Raw genomic sequence first — 25,939 nt, forward strand, 5'->3', positions numbered from 1 at the left:
TATACCCAGCTCATTTTTTGTATTTTTAGTAGAGACAGCGTTTTACCATGTTGGCCAGGCTGGTCTCAAATTCCTGTCCTCAAGTGATCAGCTCACCTCAGCCTCCCAAAGTGCTGGGATTACAGGCATGAGCCACCGTGCCTAGCCAGGTTCTTTATTTAAATATTTTGTTTTCTAGATTTAAGGGAACCTTTTCTTTCTCTTAAGCTACTTATTAGTTTACAGTAATTTGGTATACTTTGTGAATAAAGGTGGAAACATTTTTTTGTCCCTCTTTGATTCCTCTAAAATTCAGAAACTATCCATGAGTATTCTTATTTTTTATGGCAAGAATTATTACATAAGTTTAATAAAATTTGCTCTCTCTTTATAACAGGATGCAGTTGGAAACATTGGTTATATTTATTGCCAAGGCTTTGGCTAGAGCATCATATTTGAGAATGTGCATATAACACCTGGCTTCAAGGGTTCCCAGCCTTACAGTGAGTAAGGCTGTTAATACATCTGTTCTTAGATTATAGCCCTGTGCATTGTCTTTGAGTTCCTCTTATATACTGGTAGACTGAACTAAATCTTAAATTCTTCTAGATTCCTCCCATCTTTTCTTCCATGAAATTAGTAAAAACAGGAATTGCTCTGTTCCTGAAATCCTAAAAGCTAAAACTAGATAAATTTTAAGGGGCAAGTCTCATGGCTGATGATGGGTCACACAGAAAGTTCACCAAACCATCCAGTGCCATAACCAGAGACATTCAAAATTGCAAACCAGGACAATAAGTTGACATTTTCATGCTGCAGACAGCTTTTCCCTAGACGTTAGAAGAAGACTACATAATCAGACTCCTACTCCTCTTAATCCTACCTTTTCCACTTGGCAGGATAATGGTGTAATTGAAATTTCACAATCAGCAGCTTCTGTTGGTAACTTGACAGAAACTGGTTTAAGGGATCCTTTAGTCCGTCCAGTGGGTGACCTTGGCAACATCCCTAATACAACTGTTGCTCTCTCTCTGCTTCAATTCCACCCAGTCATGGGATCCTAGATGATAAAATTGGTCTATATTATCTATTAGTTAAATAAGGAAATTTCTGTGCTGTTGCTAATATTTTATGCTGTACCTAGATAATGGCCTTTGGGAAAGTCCAGACCCATATATGCAAAATAAGAAAACAGGCCACATGGTTACAAAAGGTGTCACCTAGTTCTCCGTGGTCATTTGATTTATTCAATTGATTCAAAGGTTTAATTGAACCTTGAATCCTAGGTTCATGGCTGAAAACTATTACACAAACAGATTATCATTTTACTTTCTATTTTTTCTTTTTAAACTTTGTAGCTATTACTTGTTAAAATTCTGCCAAACTACAATGCCTCACAGAATAATGCTGGCCCAGCACTTCCAGGTGATAGGAAACATCTATGGAACTGATAAAGTTAAACTTAATAATGAACTCCAGGTAAACTTAGCTTGAGAGCCACTCCCTCCAAACCTTCCTTCCTTGTTGCTCAAACATGGCTAAAAGAGTTTTGACACTGACTCCTAGTTGTCAATGACTCCCTCCAACATGGAATCAGACCAACAATCCAGGATAGGTCCATCCTGGCACTGAGGGATATCAAAACAACTATTGCTAGGCACAGCGGCTCATGCCTGTAATCCCAGAACTTTGGGAGGCTGAGGTGGGTGCATCATTTGAGGTCAGGAGTTCGAGACTAGGCTGGCCAACATTGCAAAACTCCGCCTCTACTAAAAATACAAAAAAATTCTCGAGGAGTATCTTTAGAAGAGCAACCCCAAGACGCATAATCGTCATATTGACCAAGTTGAAATGAAGGAAAAAATATTAAGAGCAGCTAGACAGAAAGGTCGGGTTACCCACAAAGGGAAGCCCATCAGACTAACAGCGGATCTCTCCGCAGAAACCCTACAAACCAGAAGACAGTGGAGGCCAATATTCAATATTCTTAAGAAAATAATTTTCAACCCAGAATTTCATATCCAGCCAGACTACGTTTCATAAGTGAAGGAGAAATAAAATCCTTTACAGACAGGCAAATGCTGAGAGATTTTGTCACCACCAGGCCTGCCTTACAAGAGCTCCTGAAGGGAAGCACCAGCCACTGCAAAAACATACCAAATTGTTTTTGTTTTGTTTTATTTTTGAAATGGAGTCTCGCTGTGTCACCAGGCTGGAGTGCAGTGGCGTGATCTTGGCTCACTGTAATCTCCGCCTCCCAGGTTCAAGCCATTCTCCTGCCTCAGCCTCCTGAGTAGCTGGGACTACAGGAGCGCGCCACCACGACTAGCTAATTTGTGTATTTTTAGTAGAGACAGGGTTTCACCATGTTGCCCAGGATGGTCTTGATCTCCTGACCTCGTGATCTGCCCACCTCGGCCTCCCAAAGTGTTGAGATTATAGGGGTGAGCCACCATGCCTGGCCAAACATACCAAATTGTAAAGACCATTGACACTATGAAGAAACTGCATCAACTAATGGGCAAAACAACCAGCTAGCATCATAATGACAAGATCAAATTCACACATAATATTAATCTTAAATGTAAATGGGCTAAATGCCCCAATTAAAAGACACAGACTGGCAAATTGGATAAAGAGTCAAGACCCATTCGTGTGCTGTATTCAGGAGACCCATCTCATGTGCAAAGACACACATAGGCTCAAAACAAAGGGATGGAGGAATAAATTACCAAGCAAATGGAAAGCAAAAAAAAAAAATCAAGGGTTGCAATGCTAGTCTTTGATAAAACAGACTTTAAACCAACAAAGATCAAAAAAGACAAAGAAGGGCATTACATAATGGTAGGGATCAATTCAACAAGAAGAGCTAACTATCCTAAATATATATGCACCCAATACAGGAGCACCCAGATTCATAAAGCAAGTTCTTACAGACCTGCAAAGAGACTTAGTCTCCCACACAATAATAGTGGGAGATTTTAACACCCCACTGTCAATATTAGACAGATCAACAAGACAGAAAATTAACAAGAATATTCAGGACTTGAACTCAGGTCCGGAACAAGTGGACCTAATAGACATCTACAGAACTCTCCACCCCGAATCAATAGAATATACATTCTACTCAGCACCACATCTCACTTATTCTAAAATTGGCCACATAATTGGAAGTAAAACACTCCTCAGTAAATGCAAGAGAATGGAAATCATAACAGTCTCTCAGACCACAGTGCAATCAAATTAGAACTCAGGATTAAGAAACTCACTCAAAATTGCACAACTACATGGAAACTGAACAACCTGCTCCTGAATAACTACTGGGTAAATAACGACATTAAGGCAGAAATAAATAAGTTCTTTGAAACCAATGAGAACAAAGACACAACGTACCAGAATCTCTGGGACACAGCTAAAGCAGAGTTTAGAGGAAAATTTCTAGCACTAAATGCCCACAGGAGAAAGCGGGAAAGATCTAAAATTGATACCCTAACATCAGAATTAAAAGAACTAGAGAAGCAAGAGCTAACAAATTCAAAAGCTAGCAGAAGGCAAGAAATAACTAAGATCAGGGCAGAACTGAAGGAGATAAGAGACATGAAAAACCCTTCAAAAAATCAATGAATCCAGGAGCTGGGTTTTTTTTTGTTTGTTTTTTTGTTTTTTGTTTTTTTTTTTGAGACGGAATCTTGCTCTGTTGCTCAGGCTGGAGTGCAGTGGCGTGATCTCGGCTCACTGCAAGCTCCACATCCCGGGTACACACCATTCTCCCGCCTCAGCTTCCTGAGTAGCTGGGACTACAGGTGCCTGCCACCATGCCCAGCTAATTTTATTTTTGTATTTTTAGTAGAGATGGGTTTCACTATGTTAGCCAGGATGGTCTCGATCTCCTGACCTTGTGATATGCCCACCTCACCCTCCCAAAGTGCTGGGATTACAGGCGTGAGCCACCATGTCCGGCCAGGAGCTGATTTTTTGAAAAGATTAACAAAATAGATAGACTGCTAGCCAGACTAATAAAGAAGAAAAGAGAGAAGAAACAAATAGACACAATAAAAAATGATAAAGGGATATCACCACTGATCCCACAGAAATACAAACTACCATCAGAGAAGACTATACACACCTCTACGCAAATAAACTAGAAAATGTAGAAGAAATGGATAATTTCCTGGAAACATACACCCTCCCAAGACTAAACCAGGAAGAAGCTGAATCCCTGAATAGACCAATAACAAGTTCTGAAATTGAGGCAGTAATTAATAGCCTACCAACCAAAAAAAGCCCAGGACCAGACGGATTCACAGCCAAATTCTACCAGAGGCACAAAGAGGAGCTGGTACCATTCCTTCTGAAACGATTCCAAACAATAGAAAATGAGGGAATCCTCCCTAACTCATTTTATGAGGCCAGCATCATCCTGATACCAAAACCTCGCAGAGACACAACAACAAAAAAAGTTTCAGGCCATTATCTCTGATGAACATCGATGCAAAAATCCTCAATAAAATACTGGCAAACCAAATCCAGCAGCACATCAAAAAGCTTATCCACCACGATCAAATTGGCTTCATCACTGGGATGCAAGGCTGGATCAACATACGCAAATCAATAAACGTAATCCATAAACAGAACCAATGACAGAAATCACGATTATCTCAATAGATGTAGAAAAGGCCTTTGATAAAATTCAACACCCCTTCATGCTAAAAACTCTCCATAAACTAGGTATTGATGAAACATATCTCAAAATAATAAGAGCTATTTATGACAAACCCACAGCCAATATCATACTGAATGGAGAAAAGCTGGAAGCATTCCCTTTGAAAACCAGCACAAGACAAGGATGCCTTCTCTCACCACTCCTATTCAACATAGTATTGGAAGTTGTGGCCAGGGCAATCAGGCAAGAGAAAGAAATAAAGGGTATTCAAACAGGAAGAGAGTAAGTCAAACTGTATCTGTTTGCAGATGACATGATTGTCTATTTAGAAACCCCATCGTCTCAGCCTAAAATCTCCTTAAGCTGATAAGCAACTTCAGCAAAGTCTCAGGATACAAAAATCAATGTGCGAAAGTCACAAGCATTCCTATACACCAATAATAGACAAACAGAGAACCAAATCATGAGCGAACTCCCATTCATAATTGCTGCAAAGAGAATAAAACACCTAGGAATACAACTTACAAGGGATGTGAAGGACCTCTTCAAGGAGAACTACAAACCACTGCTCAACGAAATAAAAGAGGACACAAACAAATGGAAAAACATTCCATGCTCATGGATAGGAAGAATCAGTATCATGAAAATGGTCATACTGCCCAAAGTAATTTATAGATTCAATGCTATCCCCATCAAGCTACCACTGACTTTCTTCACAGAATTAGAAAAAACTACTTTAAAGTTCATAAGGAACCAAAAAAGAGCCCGTATAGCCAAGACAATCCTAAACAAAAAGAACAAAGCTGGAGGCATCACGCTACCTGACTTCAAACTATACTACAAGGCTATAGTAACCAAAACAGGATGGTACTGGTACCAAAACAGATATATAGACCAATGGAACAGAACAGAGGCCTCAGAAATAATGCCACACATCTACAACCATCTGATCTTTGACAAACCTGATAAAAACAAGCAATGGGGAAATAATTCCCTATTTAATAAATGGTGTTGGGAAAACTGGCTAGCCATATGCAGAAAACTGAAACTGGGCCCCTTCCTTACACCTTATACAAAAATTAACTGAAGATGGATTAAAGACTTAAATGTAAAACCTAAAACCATAAAAACCCTAGAAGAAAACCTAGGCAATACCATTCAGGACATAGGCATGGGCAAAGACTTCATGACTAAAACACCAAAAGCAATGGCAACAAAAGCCAAAATTGACAAATGGGACCTAATTAAACTAAAGAGCTTTTGCACAGCAAAAGAAACTGTCATCAGAGTGAACAGGTAACCTACAGAATGGGAGAAAATCTTTGTGATCTATCCATCTGACAAAGGGCTAATATCCAGAATCTACAAAGAACTTACATAAATTTACAAGAAAAAAAAACCCCATCAAAAAGTGGGCGAAGGATATAAGCAGACACTTCTCAAAACAAGACATTTACGTGGCCCACAAACATATGAAAAAAAGCTCATCATCACTGGTCATCAGAGAAATGCAAATCAAAGCCACAATGATACACCATCTCACACCAGTTAGAATGGCAATCATTAAAAAGTCAGGAACCAACAGATGCTGGAGAGGATGTGGAGAAATAAGAACACTTTAATCTGTTGGGGGGAGTGTAAATTAGTTCAACCGTTGTGGAAGACAGTGTGGTGATTCCTCAAGGATCTAGAACCAGAAATACCATTTGACCCAGTAATCCCATTACTGGGTATATACTCAAAGGATTATTAATCATTCTACTATCAAGACACATGCACATGCATGTTTACTGCAGCACTATTCACAATAGCAAAGACTTGGAACCAACCCAAATGCCCATCAATGATAGATGGATAAAGAAAATGTGGCACATATACACCATGGAATACTATGCAGCCATAAAAAAGGATGAGTTCATGTCCTTTGGAGGGACATGGATGAAGCTGGAAACCATCATTCTCAGCAAACTAACACAGGAACAGAAAACCAGACACTGCATGTTCTCACTCTAAGTGGAAGTTGAACAATGAGAACACATGGACACAGGGACAGGAACATCACACACTGGGGCCTGTTGGGGGGTGGGGGGCTAGGGGAGGGATAGCATTAGGAGAAATACCTAAGGTAGATGATGGGTTGATGGGTGCAGCAGCCACCATGGCACGTGTATACCTGTGTAACAAACCTGCACGTTCTGCACATGTATCCCAGAACTTAAAGTATAATAATAATAAATAAAAAATTAGCTAGGCATGGTGGCGCTTGCCTGTAATCCCAGCTACTCGGGAGGCTGAGTGGGAGAATCACTTGAACCTGGCAGGCGGAGGTTGCAGTGAGCCGAGATCACTTTGCCTGGGTGGCAGAGTGAGACTCCATCTCAAAACAAACACACACACACACACACACACACCCCTGAACTATTATACAAGCTGACTGGCAATGTTTTTGGGAAAACATCTTGATCAAATGAGGGAAATGTGAGTTGTCAGTATCAAAATGGAGTCACTTGGCCAGGCGTGGTGGCTCACACCTGTAATCCCAGCACTTTGGGAGGTCAAGGTGGGTGGATCACAAGGTCAGCAGTTCGAGACCAGCCTGGCCAATATGGTGAAACCCCGTCTCTACTAAAAATACAAAAAAATTAGCCAGGTGTGCTGGCACATGCCTGTAATCCCAGCTACTCGGGAAGCTGAGGCAGGAGAACTGCTTGAATCCAGGAGGTGGAGGTTGCAGTGAGTCGAGATCGTGCCACTGCACTCCAGCCTGGGTGACAGAGCAAGACTCTGTCTCAAAAAAAAGGAAAAAAAAAAAAAAAAACCTTGACAAATAGAGCTAGGGAAGGCCATGAAGGGAGGATTATTATGCACAAATGCCTGATAAGTACCAGAAAAGCCTCTGCAAAAAACCACAACCTTAGAGAAAAAAATACTTCCATGAGGGCAACTGCCTGCTCGACCTTGGACTGGAGCCACCCTTGTTATTAATCCTTGCAGATAAGGATAATTATCTCAAAACAATTAGGTAATCCTCCTCATTTTTCCTTTAAAAGCTTTTGCCTTCCTTTACCTCCCTGAATACACACATAGTTTATTATGGCTCACACACTCCTGTTGCAATGCCATTCCTGAATAAATATCACTTTCTTTTTAGAGAGTCGCTGTCTGTTATTTAGGTTGACATAAGCATGACAACTAAGAAATCATAAAGAAAAGGAGTGGTAGAATTGACTATATAAAAATGTAAAACTTCTGTAATTAAAAAAAAATCAAAAGTTGAAAGAAAATTGTAACATGTATGACAGGAGGCTATATTAGTTTCCTAGTAAAAATTACCAGAAACTAGGTGGATTTAAGCAACAGAAATTTATCCCCTCACAGTCCTGGAGGCTAAAGGTCTGAAATCAAGGTGTCTATAGAGCCATGTTCTCTTGAAGGCTCCAGGGAAGAATCTGTTTCATGCCTTTTTCTTAGCTCCTGATGTCGCCAGCAGTCCTCAGTGTTCTTTGGCTTGCAGCTGCATAACTTCAGTTTCTGCTTCCACTGTCACATGGCATTCTTCCCGTGTCTTCACATGTTCTTCTCATAAGGACAGCAGTCATGTCGGATTAAGGGTTCACCCTACTTGGCACAACCTCATCTTCACTGATTATATCTGCCAATGACCCTATTTCTAAATAAGGTCCCAATCTGAGGTAGTGGGGGGTTAGAACTTCAGCACATCTTTTTGGGAGATACAATTCCACCTATACCAATCTTTAATATATAAGTAGATTTTACAAATGAGTAAGAAATGTTGGCCGGGTGCAGTGGCTCATGCCTGTAATCCCAGTGCTTTGGGAGGCCAAGGCAGGTGGATCACTTGAGGTCAGGAGTTTGAGACCAGCCTGACCAACATGGTAAAACCCCGTCTCTACTAAAAATACAAAATTAGCTGGGCGTGGTGGCACATGCCTGTAATCTCAGCTACTTCGGAGGCTGAGGCAGGAGAATCGCTTGAGCCAGGTAAGTGGAGGTTGCAGTGAGCTGAGACTGCGCCATTGCACTCCAGCCTGGGCAACAAGAGTGAAACTCCGTCTCAAAAGAAAAAAAAAAGAAACATTATAACACCGCAACAGAAAAATGGGCAAAGGACAAGCATAGGGAATTCGCACACACACCCTATGTGTTTCCAATAAACATAAGCAAGATGTCTGGCTGTACTATATGTGAGCACACTCCCTTATCTCCAACCTCACTAGCTGCTCTTCCTCCCTTGGGCTATGCACTATGGTGTTCCCTTGGGCTAGGTTCTGGATGTTCTTCCTCTTGTCACCTCAACCTAGATGATTTTATCCAGGCCAATGACTTCACTATAACCCATGCGCTAATAAGACTAAATTTGTATCTCTAGTCAGGACTTTTCTTCTGAGCTCTAAACTCAGTACAAATGTTATACTTGGCATCTCCAGTTGGCTATTTCACAGGCATCATAAGTTTTATACCTTCAAAACAGAATTCTTGAATCTTTCCTCTAACCCTGTTCCTCCAAAGTCTGCTTCATTACAATGCATGACACCAACATGCATTCAGTTGCTCAGGCCAGAACTCAGGGCATCTTTCTTAATTCCTTCCTTTCCCCTTGTTATCCACATCCAAGTTATCAGGACCTGTTGATTTTATTTATTACAGGCTCATGTCTGTAATCCCAGCACTTTGGGAGGCCGAGGCGGGTGGATCATGAGGTCAGGAGATCTAGACCATCTTGGCCAACATGGTGAAACCGCGTCTCTACTAAAATACAAAAAATTAGTCAAGCATGGTGGCACACTTGTAGTCCCGGCTACTCGGGAGGCTGAGGCGGGGGAAATTGCTTGAACCTGGGAAGTGGAGGTTGCAGTGAGCCGAGATCGCACCACTGCACTGGAGTAACACAACACAGCAAGACTCCGTCTCCAAAAAAAAAAAAAAAAAAAAGTAAATCAAATCATGTCACTGTCCTGCTTAAACCTTCAAAGATTTCTTACCCTATTACAATAAAATCCAAATCCCTTATTGTGGTCTCTAAAGCCCTATAACCTAACCTACCTACTTCTCATCTCTTCTGACTCTGTCCATCAGTCGTTACAATGCAGCCTCACTGGCTTTCCATTCTTCCAGTAAGTCATGCTCATTCCCGCCTCCAAACCTTTGGTTTTGTTGTTCCCTTTGACAATGCCTTATTCATCTAGATCTTATAACTAATTTGTTGTCATTTTAGTCTCAGATCAAATATTAACTCTTCAGAGAGGCCTTCTCTGAAAACACAATCAAATGTTCCCAATCCCACCAAAGTTACTCTCTATTATACTGTTCTCTTATTTGTTAGTTTGTTTACTGCCTATCTTTCCACAGTAGAATGTAGTTCCATTATCATCTTGTTCACCTCTGGTCCCCAGGGTTACAGCATATGCTCAATAAATATTTATTGAATAAATGAATCATAATCAAAAAATAAAAAATAATGACATCTTATGGAATCTGGCTATCAAACAGCAAAGATTAAAAGAACAAAAATACCGTATTTTTTTCCTAACACTCTGTATTATCACCTGACATTACATTTATAGTGTTGTTTACTATTTGTGCCCCCTCAGTAAAATGAAATCTCCATGAGGGCAGGGACTTGGTTTTCACAGATGTATTCCCAGCACCTGTAAGAGTGCCTAGTATATAATAAGTGTTCAATAAATATTTATGGAATATCATAACAATACCTAGGGGCGACTAGGCAGCAGAGAAAGGGATATGATTGGCCATATACCACTGGTAAGAATATTAATGCACAATTTCTGTAGGAAATTTGGCAATACAGTTGATTCCTGAACAACACAGGTTTGAACTGCATGGGTCCACTTACAAGTGAGTTTTTTTCAATAAATATATTGGAAAATTTTTTGGCGATTTATAACAATTTGAAAAACTCACAGATGAACTCTGTAGCCTATAAAAATTGAAAAAAACTAAGAAAAAGATATGTCCTGAATGCATAAAATATATGTAGATACTAGCCTATTTTATCCATTTACTACCATAAAATCAACACAAATCTATTAACAAAGTTAAACTTTATCAAAATTTATGCACACAATCACTTACTGACCATACATGGTGACATTTGCAGTTGACAGAAATGTAAAGATGCAATATTAAATCACAACTGCATATTTTTAAATTTATTTTTTTCTTTTTAATTTGTATCACAACTGAATAAAATTAACCATAGAATACACTGTACTACTGTGATAATAATGTACTACTACCACAGACATCTGCTGCTGTTGTGGTGAGCTCAAGTGTTGTGAGTATCCACTTAATATGCCATGTGACACTAATCAATTTCTGCATTACTTCCCAGTAAACTGTATATCACAGTAAAAAGTGTTCTCTCCTGGGTTTTTTCCCACATATATTTTTTTAATCATGAGTAGGGTAATATCGTAAACCTTGAATAACACCATGAAACCCATACAAAGTGCTACTAGTGACGCTGGGTGTGCTCCCAAGAAGCAGAGAAAAGTCATGACATCATAAGGAAAGTTGAATTGCTTGAGATGTACCATAGATAGAGGTCTGTAGCTGTGGTTGTCCCCTATTTCAGACAGATGATTTATCTTGTAAACAGACGATGTAAACTTACGGTATTGACAAATACGGTATAGTACTGTAAATGTATTTTATCTTCCTTATGATCTTAACATTTTTCTCTTGCTTACTTTATCATAAGACTCCGTATAACACACAAAACATGAGTTAACTGCTTATGTTACTGGTAAGGCTTCCAGTCAACAGTAGGCTACTGGTAGTTAAGTTTACGAGGAGTCAAATGTTATATGTAAATTTTCAACTGCATGGGGGGTTAGCAACCCTAACTCTCATGTTATTCAAGAGTTGGCTACATACATCAAAAGTGGGGCACACCTTTTGACTCAGCAATCTAACTTCTAAGAGGAACTTAATAAACAAATGAACAAGAGTACAAAGATTATGAGGGAATTTTTCACTGGGTTCTTAGAGAAAATTTAGAAACAAAGGCATAATATCCATTAAGAGGAGGTCATAAAAACATGTATGGGGAGGACACATAGGTATGTATGTATGCACATGTGTGTATACAAGTAAACATTTACATAGACATACATCAAAATGTTAACATTGGTTATCTTTGGATAGTGAGATTACGGTCAATTTTAATTTTCTCCTTTATACATTTATAATTGTATAATTAGATCAACAAAATTAACCATCTGAAAATGTTCTGTTTTTATAAGTAAAAAAACAAAAAACCCAAAAAAGCCATGATAAACACAGAAACACACCTCATCGACTCAGTGAAGACTAAAGCCCAGGTTAAGAATCAAGAGTTCAGAAATGTCAACTTCAGCATTAGACATGGCTTTCTTAAGTTCAAGCAAGTTACTTCCCCTTAGTCAATATTTATTAAAAAAAAAAAAAAAGATGTAAAAGTTGCTTCTTTTATTTCATTGCCTGTGAAGCTCAAGAGTGACGGGCCTGGGCTTAGAAACAACACAAAAAGTGGCAAAAGCTATCATTTATATGAGATCCTTTCCTTGCATTTGTCTCATTAAAAATTTAAAACCATCCTGCTAGGTAGGCATTAATGTTCTCAGGCTCAAAAGCTGAGAGCTGACAGAACGTTCCAAAACTCAAATAGTTTATATGTTGGAGATATTGATTCAGAAGTCTCTCTGACCTCAGAGCCTTCGGGAAAAGCTACAGAAAAAAGGGCGCTTTTAGACTTTATAACCTTCGAAGTCTCTCAATGCCTCTGACCTTTTACATGGTTATCATACCACTCTTATCTAATTTGCAAAAAAGATAAAACAAGCATAAGCTTGGCGCTTTTAGAGAGCTGGAATAAATATCTGGAGAAGGATGATTTAAATTGGGTACTGCTCTCTGGAACTTGCCCTTCATTTCAATTCAACTCAAAGGCTCAAGATCAAAATGCTTGCTTGAGTGGTCACAAGGGAGGGGAACAGTGGGAGAGTACGCCCATGTACGTGTGTCAAAGACCACAAAAGACTGAGCTAAGCATGGCATCTGACCACTGAAGAAGGAAACTGGACAAGAATGAGGGAAAAGGGCCAACATTTGGGAGGAAAGGAAGCAAGTGGGAAGGACAAAGTTAAACAGGTACTGAGAGAAGAGACTATAGGAATGAGGAGGAACTAGGAGGAAAGAAGTATTTTTTCCCTTCCACCTTTTTTCTCTCTCTACTCTTTTCCTTGATGATCTCAGTCACTATTAGGCCTTCAACACTCCTTTCTGTTTGCATGATTGCCAAATATCTCCACTCTTGCCTTTTCTCCAACTACTGAGCTGGCCACATCCATCTACGTTTCCTATTAACACTGTAAACCCAATAGGTCCAACCTGAATTCAGCATCTCCTTCATCTCAAGCCTGCTGCTACTTTTATATGCACTTCTCTTATACTTATCAAACATCCATCTAAACCATTCTCTCTCCCCATATTCTTTCAATCGTTCCTTCAGCCAACAAATATTTATTGTGCATCTATTATGTCCGATACATTCAGCCACAGCCCTAGATATATCCATTCACTCATGAAGTCGGGTCATTTCTATCTTGGAAATCTCTTCTCTTACTACCTCATGAGCTGCCTAACTCAACCAAATTTGTCACTAAGACGTACTGAGAACCCCTCTTGCTTGAAAAATAATATGTATTAACTAGTTTTGTATGCTATTCATTCTATAGTGATCATCTAGCACTTGGCACTGTACCTCGGGCACAGAAGGGGTTCCCAATGGAGGTTTAGGGACTGTAAACCAGCTAGAAAGGGAACAGGGGCAGCAGAAGCTAGGAAACGTCTTGAACGAGTATTTGCATAGGAAGCATGGTAAACTGTATGATCTATACACATAACATCAGCTTGATAATCCTTGTGTTTCCGGGGGATGGCTCTGGGAGGCTGGGGAGATGTTGGAAGCCTTCTGAGAGAAAGCTCCACCTCCCACCCCTTGAGTAGGTCCTCAGTAACCACCTCATGAATGTATCACCTTATGAGGGGACCATGGAGGTTGTGTTCGCCGTTGTATCCCCAGCCCCTACAACATCTGGCCCATAGCAGGGATTCAATAAACATCTATGCAGGATTCTCGAAAGGCAGATAATTCACCACCTCATGAACGACAAAGACGAAGGGGTTCTGAGGGAAACAGAAATAGTGCGCGAGGTTTCCTTCCCTATTCCTTCAGGGCTTGGTACAGGGTAAGTGCTAAGGAAATAAATCGCCCTCCTGTACAACTCCAAAATCGGGCCCCTCGCTCTGCAGTCAGGCCCTGGAGCGCGGCCACCATCTGGCCCAGGCCCGCGCTTCCCTCCCTCCCAGCCCGGGCTCCTGTTACCTCCCTGCACACATCTGTGCCCACCACAGGCCGAACAATTACGCGCTCCCGCTTTCCTGCATCGGCCCGGCCAGTACACCCGAGCCCCCACGTCCCGCCGAGGCTCCGAGGACGCCCGCGGCCCCGGCCTGAGACCCCAGCCCCTGCAGCAGGCGCGCCAGGAGCTCGTCCATGTGCTCGGCCGCTTTCCAGCCGCAGTCCTCTCGGGCTTCAGCGCTGAGCCCGGGAGGCCCGGCCTCCCCGGTCCCTGCCCGGCTCCCTGCCCCGGCCAGCCGCGCTCCCCGGAGCCGAGAGGCCCGGAAGGAGGCAAGGCGGGAAGTAGCTGCAGCTGTGAGGCGCAAGGGGCGGGAAGCGGGCGGTGGGCCCAGCCGAGAGTCGCGAGGACGCGCGCCCCCAGACGAGGCGACGCTCACTCACCACGGTCCGGCTGGGCAGCGCGCCGGGGGTTCGCGACAGGGCCCGGCGCAGCCTCCGCGACCGGCCCGGGCGGGCGCCCCCGGAGCTCTCAGAGCCGCTGTCGTCCGAGATCACGATGAAGTCCTCCATGGCTGCGGGCCCCGACCGAGCCAGCGCGCGGGCGGCCGGCCGGCGACCCAGGCAGTGGCGGCGGCGGCGACTTCGGTTCCTGCTTCTGAGGTGGCGGCGGCAGCAGCGGCGGGTGCTCCAACCCGGGCCCTCGCCACGCCGGCCCCGCCCCGAGCCCCGCCCCGCCGGGCCGCCAAGCCCCGCCCACCGGCGGCGGGCGGCTGGGGTCAGGGCCGGGGTCGCTGTGCTTCGCGGCGGCGCGGGTCCTCCCTTTCCCAGGAGAAAAAAAAGAAAAATGGAGTCGCAGCCGGCTTCGGCAGGTGTTGGGGCCAGGCGTGCGAGACGCCGAGGCCGCGGGGACTTCCCCACCTGCTTCCAACCGACGAAAGCGTGAAGTGAGGCGCGCCCAGTCCCAACCTGCCCAGGTGTGAAGCCCCTCCCGAACTGGGAGGGCGTTGACTGAGGGGTAGGGAGAGAGGTCCTGGTGCCCGAGTGACCGAGGGTAGGTGACCTGGCTTCTGGCCGAGCTAGGGGAGAGAGACGCCACTTTTTGGTGCACATGCGCATGTGTATCTGTAGGATAAATGCCTAAAAGCGGACTTATTAGGGCAAAGGCCATGTTTTTGTAGTTTTGATAAATGATGCCAAATTACCCTCCTAAATTGTACCAGTTTTGCGATTTCACCAACAACATGTGTCTCTCAGGAGTTTAAACTGAGATTTAGGGCAGGGGTGTCCAATCTTTTGGCTTCCCCAGGAAGAATAATTGTCTTAGGCCATACATAAAATACACTAATGATAGCTGATGATCTAAAGGAAAAGAGTTGCGAAAAAAAAAAATCTCTTAATGTTAAACAGGGGGTTAAACAAGTTTGACGTAAACAGTTGTTCAGTTGGTATCCAGGATCAGAAGCTGAAAAGGTGCACAAAAGAAGCCATGAAGTAGCAGAGGCCGTGAATAATTAGATGTTGTGAATAAGCAGAAGTTATAAAGGTGAAAAAGGTTGTCCCCCGTAGAGGAATCCGTGGGTAGTTGGCTGGTTGGTTGGTTGTAGGGCAGGACCATTAAAATCAAGATAGGACCTATTGGTACACTAAATGTGGGGTATTGACAAAATCCTGCTGCTCAGGCTCCAACAATTTTGCAAAATATGTTAACAGATACAAAGAATAATGTGTTTAATAGGAGAGGGATTTGTTCCTAAAGGAATGGTTATCAGGTGCTCTCCAAGCACTGTCTATTGCAGTGTTTTTCACACTTTAGTGAGCATCAGAATCCCTTAGAGTGTTTGTTAAGACCGATTGCGGCCGGGTGCAGTGGCTCACGCCTGTAATCTCAGCACTCTGGGAGGCTGAGGCGGGTGGATCACTTGAGGTCAGGAGTTCGAAAACAGCTTGGCCCACCTCGTCTCTACTAAAAATACAAAAATTAGCTGGGCATGGTGGCAGGCGCCTGTAATCCCAGCTACTTGGGAAGCTGAGGCAGGAGAATTGCTTGAACCCGGGAGACGGAGGTTGCAGTGAGCCGAGATCACGCCATTGCACTCCAGCCTGGGGGACAGAGCGTGACTCCATCTGAAAAAAACAAAAACAAAAAACCCAACAAAACCCAGATTGCTGGGTTGCTGGTATGGTTTGGATCTGTGTCCCCACCCAAGTCTCATGTTGAATTGTAATCCCCAATATTAGAGGTGGGGTCTGGTGGGAGGTGATTGGATCATGGGAGTGGTTTCTTATGAATGGTTTAGTACCATCCCTTTGGTACTGTCCTTGTGATAGCGAGTTCTCTTGAGATCTGGTTGTTTAAAAGTGTGGCACCTCCCACCTCGCCCCTTTCCCCATGTGACGTCCACTCCCCCCTTCGCGTTCGGTCTTGATAGTAAGCTTCCTGAGACCTCCCCAGAAGCAGATGCTTCTATGCTTCCTGTACTGCTTGCACAACCGTGAGCCAATTAAACCCCTTTTCTTTATAAATTACTCCGTCTCAGCTATTTCTTTCTTTTTTTTTTTTTTTTGAGACAGAGTCTCGCTGTCGCCCAGGCTGGAGTGCAATGGCGCGATCTCGGCTCACTGCAGGCTCCGCCCCCTGGGGTTCACGCCATTCTCCTGCCTCAGCCTCCGGAGTAGCTGGGACTACAGGCGCCCGCCACCTCGCCCGGCTAATTTTTTGTATTTTTAGTAGAGACGGGGTTTCACTGTGTTAGCCAGAATGGTCTCCATCTCCTGACCTCATGATCCGCCCGCCTCGGCCTCCCAAAGTGCTGGGATTACAGGCGTGAGCCACCGCGCCCGGCCTCAGGTATTTCTTTATAGCAATTCAAGAATGAACTAACAATCACACATCAGATTTTCTGATTGAGAAAAATAATTTTGGGGGTGGGGCCCTGAAATTTGCATTTCTAACAAGTGCCCAGGTGATGTGGATGCTGTTAGTCTGGGGACCAAACTGTGAGAACGGCTGGTCTGGTGGACAGGGAGTTTATGCCCAGCAGATTTCAGACATTCTGGTCCAATGGGTGAAGTCACCCTTGTGAAAGGATTCATTAAATTGTCTTCATCTAAAGCTATTAAACATTTAGGGTTGTGATCTCTCACACCTGTAATCCCAGCACTTTGGGAGGCTCAGTTGGGAGAATAGCTTGAGGCCAGGAGTTTGAGACTAGCCTGAGCAATATAGCAAGACCCTGTCTCTACAAAAATAAAAACAAATTATCCAGGTGTGGTAGCACGTGCCTGTGGTCCTAGCTACTCAGGCAGCTGAGGCAGGAGGATCCCTTGAGCCCAGGAGTTGGAGGCTGCAGTGAGCTATGATACTGCGCCTGCACTCCAGTCGGGGCAGTAGGGTGAGACCCTGTCTCAATAAAACAAAACGAAACACAATACGCAACCATTTAGTGTGTCTGACTACTTGCTTGCTGAAACTGTCTTCTCTAGGTTTCTGTGATGCTGTACTTCTCTCACCACTTTTTTTTAGTCTCCTTAGCTGACTCCTGTTCCTCTACTCATTCCTTAAACTCTTCATGTCCCTTAGAGTCCTGACATCGGCCACCTTTACACACGGGACCTCTTCCCTCTACAATCTCAACTATTCCCTGGCTTCAGCGATTGGTTTTATGCCAATGGCTGCCACGAGTTTATCTCAGCCCAGTCCTGTCCTTAAAACTCCAGTTGTATACATCCAAACATCTGCTGAAGCTCGTAGGCCTCTCAGGTTGAATATGTCTAAAGCCAAACTCACCTTTATGCTCCCCACACCCACAAAAAAGCCTGCTCTCTTTGTGTGTGTTATGGTGATGGCTCCACCAGCCAGCAATTGCTGAAGTGAAAAACCTGAGCATTGCACTTGATTTCTCCCCTTTCCTCAACAAGTCCTGTCTGTTTTACCTCCTGAACATCTCCTGCATCCCTCTACTTCTTTTGGCCTCTGCTGCTGATTCTAGCCAAGCTCTGGCCTGCTCTACTGTGGCAAGACACGAGTTCAGATTGTATCTTTCTCAGCAGCCATCCTGCCTGAAATACAGGAAACTCAGGCCCCCTGGCGGTATAATATGAGAACAGCTTAAAAGTACCCTGCCCTTACTTGGCAACCCAGGTGGGATGAATACTGGCTCTGAAGTTGCCCTCCTTAAAACTATAAGTAATGTCACTGATGTTTCCTTGGCCATCCTGGATTTGGCTTGAAGTGTGCCGTTTACCCAAGACTTCCAAAGGGATTGTATGTTTTTCAGAAATTTGTGTGTTTTTTAAAGTGACACTTTTTCATAGACTCACTCCCCCCAAACCATACATTAGTCTCATGTAAATTGAGAGGCGAATGTAGTATTTTATGCATCCAGTGAATACTGTATTTGGTGAGTACCTGCTAGATGCTAGGCATTGTGTTAGGGGTCGGGGATAAAGCAGTGAGCAGGACAGCTATTGCTTCTGTTCTCAAAGAGCTTAGCAGTTAAGGAGGTATCACTAGTTGGTTAATGAAGAAAAAATTGTTTCTTTTCTTTTAAAATAATTTTTAATGAAAAATTCATACATGAAAAAATGTGTGAAGATGCAAATCAAAACCACATTGAGATCCTACTTTATACCCATTTAGGATGGCTATTTTTTTAAAAAACAAAACAAATTTGGGCAAGGATATGGAGAAATTGGAACCACTGTGCGTTGCTGGTGGGAATGTAAAATGGAGAAGCAGCTATGAAAAATAGTTTGGCAGTTTCTCAAAAAGTTAGACGGGCCGGGCGCGGTGGCTCACGCCTGTAATCCCAGCACTTTGGGAGGCCGAGGCGGGTGGATCACGAGGTCAGGAGATCGAGATCATCCTGGCTAACACGGTGAAACCCCGTCTCTACTAAAAATACAAAAAATTAGCCGGGCGCAGTGGCGGGCGCCTGTATTCCCAGCTACTCGGGAGGCTGAGGCAGGAGAATGGCGTGAACCCGGGAGGCGGAGCTTGCAGTGAGCCGAGATCGCGCCACTGCACTCCAGCCTGGGAGACAGAGCAAAACTCCGTCTCAAAAAAAAAAAAAAAAAAAAAAAAAAAAAAAAAAAAAAAAAAAAAAAAGTTAGACGTAGAATTACCATATGATTCAACAATTCTACTCCTAGATATTTGCCCAGAAAAACTGAAAATGGGAACTCAAACAGGTACTTGTCTGCAAATCTTCACAGCAGCATTATTTGTAATAGCCAAAAGGTAGAAACAAGTCTTCCTCAACAGATAAATGGATTAAAAAAAAGTGGTATATACATATAATGGAATAATATATTCAGCCATGAAAAGGAATTAAATTCTGATAACGTGTCACAACATGGATGAACCTTGAGAATATTATGCTGAGTGAAATAAGCCAGATACAAAAGGACAAATATTATACAATTCCATGTTTATGAAGTACCTAGAATAGGCAAATTCACAGAGACAGATAATGGAATAATGGTTTTCAGGGGTTGGGGATGGGGAGAATGGGGAGTTATTGTTTAATGGGTATTGAGTTTCAGCTTGGGATGACAAAGAGTTCTGGAAATGGATGGTGGTGATGGTTGCACAACTTTGTGAATGAACTAATGCCGCTGAATTGTACGCTTAAAATGGATATAATGGTAAATTTTGTGTTACGTCTATTTTACCAAAATAGAACACACTATGTGTATGGTTTTCTTTTATAAAATTTAAAAGCATTACAGACAAGGCTAAAAGCCCCTTTTGCCACCTCCCCCATCCAGATTCGCAATTCCCCCTGTTCAGTGCTGTTATGTTTATTCCTCTAGAGCTGCTTCTGTGTATTTACCTGAATTCATGTGTACTTACTAAAATTAAATACATTTTTAGCTTTATCGAATAACATATCTGCTCTGGTATAGAGTTGTTTTTTTTTGAGACGGAGTCTCACTCTATCACCCAGGCTGCAGTGCAGTGGCACGATCTTGGCTCACCACAACCTCCGCCTCCTGGGTTCAAGTGATTCTCCTGCCTCAGCCTCCCGAGTAGCTGGGAGTAGCTGGGCATGCACGCCACCATGCCCGGCTAATTTTTGTATTTTTTTTTTTCAGTAGAGACGGGGTTTCACTATGTTGACCAGTCTGGTCTTGAACTCCTGACCTCGTGATCCACCTGCCTTGGCCTCCCAAAGTGCTGGGATTATAGGCGTGAGCCACCACACCCAGCCTGCTATTGAGATTTGAAACCATCATTTGTGGTAAAAACATTCTAAATACAAAGCTTCCTGCCTTATTAATGGGGATTTTTTTTTTTTGGTGGTTATTCATCTTTAAAATATTTTTTCTTTTTTCTATTTTTCATTACATGGCAGGGTCAGTGCCTGCAGACCCGCTTTTGTTTATGCTAAAGCCAGCTAGCTCAAGTTTCTCCCTGCTCTAGGGAACATTCTGTCCCTTCTGCGGGATTCCAGGTCTAATCTTCCAGTTTCAGGGCACTCTTAGCTTTTCCACTGGATTGCTTTAGCAGGCGGCCTCTCAGTTTACATAACTTTATTTAAATCATTTTCTTACCCTTTCTCCCTGCTTCCTTCCCATCTTCAAATTCGCTGTGATATCAAGCTCTTTGTAAACATTTTGTTTCATTCCCTATGTTTGAAGATGATGCATCCTCATTTGAGAAAATTAAAGCACTTGAGAATGGTTATGAAGCAGAATGTGTAACTCCATCATATTTTGATAACATCTTTCCAGATAGCTCTAAATGGCCGATACTCACATGTGCAAAATTTTTACATAAATGGGATCAGACTGTGCATACTGTATCACAGTTGGTTTTCTTAAATTAATACGTCCTTATGGTTTTCTGTGTCAGTGAACATGGATCTATAGTATCCATATTGTCTATTTTATTGGCTTATATTTTAAAATAGTGTATTTGCTCTTATATAGAAAACCACAAAGAAGCAAGCAAAAAAATATACCACGTTCTCCCATTCTTGGTATCCCTCACTGAACAGTTTATAAAACTAAAAGAAACATCTTGTTCAGTAAAATCTGGCTACCAAAACTTACAAAATGAAAAGTGAAAGTTGAAAGCCACCCTCTCTTTCCTAGTTCTTCTTCCTAACACTAAATACTTTTATTAGTTTCTTGTAAATCCTTCAAAATATACTTACTTACTACACATACTTACCTGTTCTAACACACCCTAAAAAAACACACTGTACAGTTATTTACTTTGCTTTTGTTCGTTTATCATGGGCATTATTTCCTAACTGCAGGGTAAACATATCTGTCTCTTTTTAACAGCGTACATTAAAAAGTCATTTGTTAGGCTGTGCCACAATTTATTTAATTGGTTTTCTATCATGGATATTTTGGTTGTTTCTAGGGTTTTTATTTGTGTATTTTTGTTACTACTATTACCAATTATGTTATGACAACATCTTTGAGCTTCTAAGAAGTCTTGCCAGCATATCTGCAGGGAAATTTTTTTTTTTTTTTTGAGACAGAGTCTCATTCTGTCGCCCAGGCTGGAGTGCAGTGGCACCATCTTGGCTCACTGCAAGCTCTGCCTCCCGGGTTCACACCATTCTCCTGCCTCAGCCTCCCGAGTAGCTGGGATTACAGGCGCCCGCCACCACGCCTGGCTAATTTTTTTTTTGTATTTTTAGTAGAGATGGGGTTTCACCGTGTTAGCCAGGATGGTCTCGATCTCCTGACCTCGTGATCTGCCTGCCTTGGCCTCCCAAAGTGCTGGGATTACAGGCGTAAGCCACCGCACCTGGCCCAGGAAATTCTTAAGCTTGGGGGATTGGGTTAGAAGATGTGTGTTTTTCATATTGATAGAAATTACCAAATTGTCATCCAGAAAGGTTGCACCAAATAACGTATCAACAAAAGCACTTGAGAGTGCTTATTTCCCCAAATTCTTCAAGCACTGGTTATCAAACTTTTTAGTGGTTGCCAATCAAATAATTTAAGGTTGGTATCTCGTCCTGATTGCCTTTACTTCATTATGAGTGAAGTTACGATACTTTTAAAGTGCTCATTGGCTATTTGTAGCTTTTTCTTTAAGCTGTGTTCACATACATTGACTTTTTTCTCCTATGCTGTTCATCTTTTTCAGTAAGTGAAATTTATATGAATAGCTAACATTTAGAAAGTATTACATTGCTTGCATATTCAACAAGACACCAAATAATGAATATTTAGGATGTTTACAGTATTATCTTGCTGCTTTAAACATTCTTCCACATACATCTTTGTACTCTGGACCAGACATCTGTTTAAGTTAAATTTCTAGAAGTGGAATTGCTGATTTAAAGTTGAATTATTTGTCCAAATGTTCCAAATAGCATTGTGTGATAGGGAAATGGTCCAAGTGAGGAAGTAGGAAAGAAAGGAACTAAACAGTTACTCCTAATTGCAAGGCCAGTCGGCTCTAAATTAGAGTTTAGTTAGCAGGCTAATTGATGATATCATCCTAGCTGCTTTCATCAATAAGCTTTGTAAAATCCTAACTCTCCTTCTCTATTTGAGTGCCCAGACCTCCTGGGAGTCTGCAAATTCTAGGGTTAAAAAAAAAGAAAAAAATAATTTTGTAATTTTCAGGTGAGCAATAGTATTAAAAATTATAAGCACATTCTGAATCATTTTATGACCATACAGCTCCAACATTGGCTTTATATTTCTGTTTACAGTTGCCTGCGTTGGTGCATAATGTTTTTGTCTTTTTTTTTTGAGACGGATCTTGCTCTGTCCCCCAGGCTGGAGTGCAGTGGCGCCATCTTGGCTCACTGCAAGCTCTGCCTCCCTGGTTCACGCCATTCTCCTGTCTCAGCCTCCCATTAGCTGGGACTACAGGCACTCGCCACCACGCCTGGCTAATTTTTTGTATTTTTAGCAGAGACGGGGTTTTACCGTGTTAGCCAGGATGGTCTCGATCTCCTGACCTCGTGATCCGCCTGCCTTGGCCTCCCAAAGTGCTGGGATTACAGACGTGAGCCACCACGCCCGGCCAGGTGCGTAATGTTTTAAGGCACTATGGTAGTTCATGAATTTTAATTAAGTGGAGGGAGGTAGTGGGAGAATTGAGCCAGTTTACTCATGGGGCAGGTGGACTCCGGGGCAAGCAGAGCTCAAAAGAACCTGGGCAAAAGCAATCCTTTAAATTAGAAGAATGTAGGAAGTGATTTGAGGGAGGATGAATTGCACAAATCCTGTCTTTGTACGACTTGTTCATTAGCAGCAAGTGTAGTAGGAAACAATGACATTGTTTTACATTTCTGATTTGAGTAATAATTGGATTAGGACACCAATTCAAGCCAAATTACATTAATGACCACAATGTCCACCTTAGTTTTACAGGAGTTATTGGGTAACTGCATAAAACCAGGCATTCCAGGATTGTTTGGAGGCGGCTTTGACCAAGTATGAGGTCTACCTTGAGGTAGCAAAGAACTGAAGTTATGAACACCATCTTTTCAGAATAATTATCTGAACATTTCTGCATTCATGTTATTGACAAAATCAAATAGACAAAAATTGGTGTGCTCTCATGTTTTGTTCTAATATGCATTTAATTAATAACGATATATAAAATGCTATTTTTTCTTTGTTCCAACGTTACTTTCTTGTGAAAAAAGACATCCAAGACAAAAATCCACTACTCACATTAAGTTGTCCTTTATCCTAGTTACCATTACATATTCAGTTTCACATATTTTAACAATATTGTGGTTAGACTTTGGATTTATACATTTCACTTAGCATACTGTGAATATTTTCCAATTTTGCTAATCTGTTTGTTATCTCCCCTTATGCTCTTCTTATACATTCTTTGTTGACCACCATCGTGACCACCATCACCAGGCAAATGTTGTTTGCCCAGGTATGTAAGCCTGTACACATTTCTCCATAATCATGTAAGCCTCCCCAAAGATATACAGACACATGTACACCACACAGAAATATATAAAATATGTGTAAAAGATTGTGAATTTGTCGTTTGCTTTTACTAAAGTGAGATCATAAACTATATTTCTTAACCACTTTTTTTTTGCGTAATTCATCAGGACAGCCCAGCACTTAGATCAATACACTACAGATCCAACTTGTTTTAAATAGTGACATAGTTATTCCTACTGTAGAGGTGCATGTTTATTTACTTTTTCCCCATTGATGGTCATTCAAGCTGTTTTCATGTTTTTTGTCCTTACAATGTCACAGTAAGTCTCAGATTCAACCTTTCATTGTTAGGACTAGGATCACTAGATCGAAGGGTACGTATATTTTTGGTGTTAGTGTATAAGGCCATGTTACTTACTTTAAAAGGTTGTAGGTCATATCACCCAGTATCAATGTGTGGACTTTATTTGGATCTCAGTTCAAACAAAATATGAAAAGTATGACATTTATAAGACAGTTGGAAATTTGAACACAGGGTCAGGTGTGGTGGCTCATGCCTGTAGTCCCAGGTCCTGGGGAGGCTGAGGTAGGAAGATCACTTGAGCCCAGGAGATCAAGGCTGCAGTGAGCTATGATCGTGCTGCTGCGCTCCAGCCTGGGCAGAAGAGCAAGACCCTGTCTCTTAAAAAAAAATTTGAACACACTGCATAGATGTTTCACTAAATTAAGGACTTTTTGGTTTTCTTCTTTTAGATGTAATAATGGTCAAGAGACATTCTGAAATATTTATGGATAAAATAATTTGCTTCAGAAAGGTATTGGGGAGAGAGAAGTAGATGGAAACACGGATAAAATGAATGGCCATGAATTGACAATTGTTGGAGCTGGTATAATGAGAGTCCATTATACCACTGTCTTCTTTTTAGATATGTTAGAAGTTGTCCACAATAATAATTTTATAAAGCTGTAATAATTCACCCCATATTATCAATGTATGAGAAGAATGATTACCTTACATTTCCGTTGGTAATGGGTGTTACTGCTTTTATTTTTGTCAATCTGATGTGTGCAAAGAGGTATTTGCTGCTATAATTTGTATTTACCTTACTGCTAGTGAGATTGATTATCTTGAGAAAGTGTAACACTTCGTTTTTGGCAGCTAGCAGTCAGGTTATGGTGTTCCCAAACAAACACAAAGAATACTTTCTAGAATATAAATAGGATATAGACAAGGCTACTGCATGACCATGTCTGGAACAAAATAGAGAAAAGCCATTTTGCAACCATGGAAACAATAAAACATTCTCCACTTCTAACTGGAGTGACTGCTGCTCATTTACCAATGACGACTGTAGTCTTACCTTAGTCCTACTTCCTAGATAAGAATTAAGATATCCCAGCCACTGCATTGCCCTAACTTATTAACAACCCTCAACTCACAGTTAATCCTCACTTCTCCAGCTTTTCTTGAAATAATCTAGTACAAGCCCAAATCCTATGAGAAGCCCCTTTCAATTCCTTGTTGAGACCTCTACAGTTCCTTTGGAGTGCTTTCCCCGCTCCTGCAGCAAGGTAAATAAACTATTTTCTACCATAGAAATGTTCCTGATGGCCTTCAGTCAGCGGGCTTTAAAACAATCTTTTTAAAGTTTGTCAATTTGGATTTCTTCTTCTTTGGAACATTTTCCCAATTCAGTGGGTAGTTTTGAAATTTTTGTTTTGTCTGAGAGTCAGTTTCATTTTTACCTACCCCACTCTTTAAAAATATTTTTCTGGCCAGGCATGGTAGCTGTAATCCCAGCACTTAGGGAGGCCGAGGTGGGTGGATCACCTGAGGTTAGGAGTTCAAGACCAGCCTGGCCAACGTGGTGAAACCTCGTCTCTACTAAAAATACAAAAATACAAAAATTAGCTGGGTGTGGTGGTGGGTGCCTGTAATCCCAGCTACTTGGGAGGCTGAGGCAGGAGAATCGCTTAACCTTGGGAAGTGGAGGTTGCAGTGAGCCGAGATTGCACCA

At 42.0% G+C, this 25,939-nt stretch overlaps 1 protein-coding gene across 1 annotated transcript; it reads right to left on the minus strand.

The window, feature by feature from the left end:
* Window positions 1-1,001: 1,001 nt before the first annotated feature.
* On the minus strand, window positions 1,002-15,143 carry LOC131382615 (uncharacterized). Its single transcript, XM_058434996.1, has 2 exons — window positions 14,469-15,143; window positions 1,002-1,039 (listed from the first exon to the last, which is right to left on the minus strand). Exons 1-2 carry the CDS (start codon window positions 15,141-15,143, stop codon window positions 1,016-1,018), a joined length of 699 nt encoding a protein of 232 aa, XP_058290979.1. The 3' UTR covers window positions 1,002-1,015.
* Window positions 15,144-25,939: the final 10,796 nt, after the last annotated feature.

This window comes from Hylobates moloch, unplaced genomic scaffold (genome assembly GCF_009828535.3).
Source record: "Hylobates moloch isolate HMO894 unplaced genomic scaffold, HMol_V3 SCAFFOLD_234, whole genome shotgun sequence".
Classification (NCBI taxonomy): Eukaryota; Metazoa; Chordata; class Mammalia; order Primates; family Hylobatidae; genus Hylobates; species Hylobates moloch.

Bases quoted from the DNA above. Each gene is read 5' to 3' on its own strand.
- LOC131382615 (XM_058434996.1), bottom strand. From the start codon at position 15,143: ATGCGCATGTGCACCAAAAAGTGGCGTCTCTCTCCCCTAGCTCGGCCA. The intron at 1,040-14,468 runs GTGAGTGAGCGT...TTTATCATCTAG, and splicing joins CGCTGCCCAGCCGGACCGTG to GATCCCATGACTGGGTGGAA.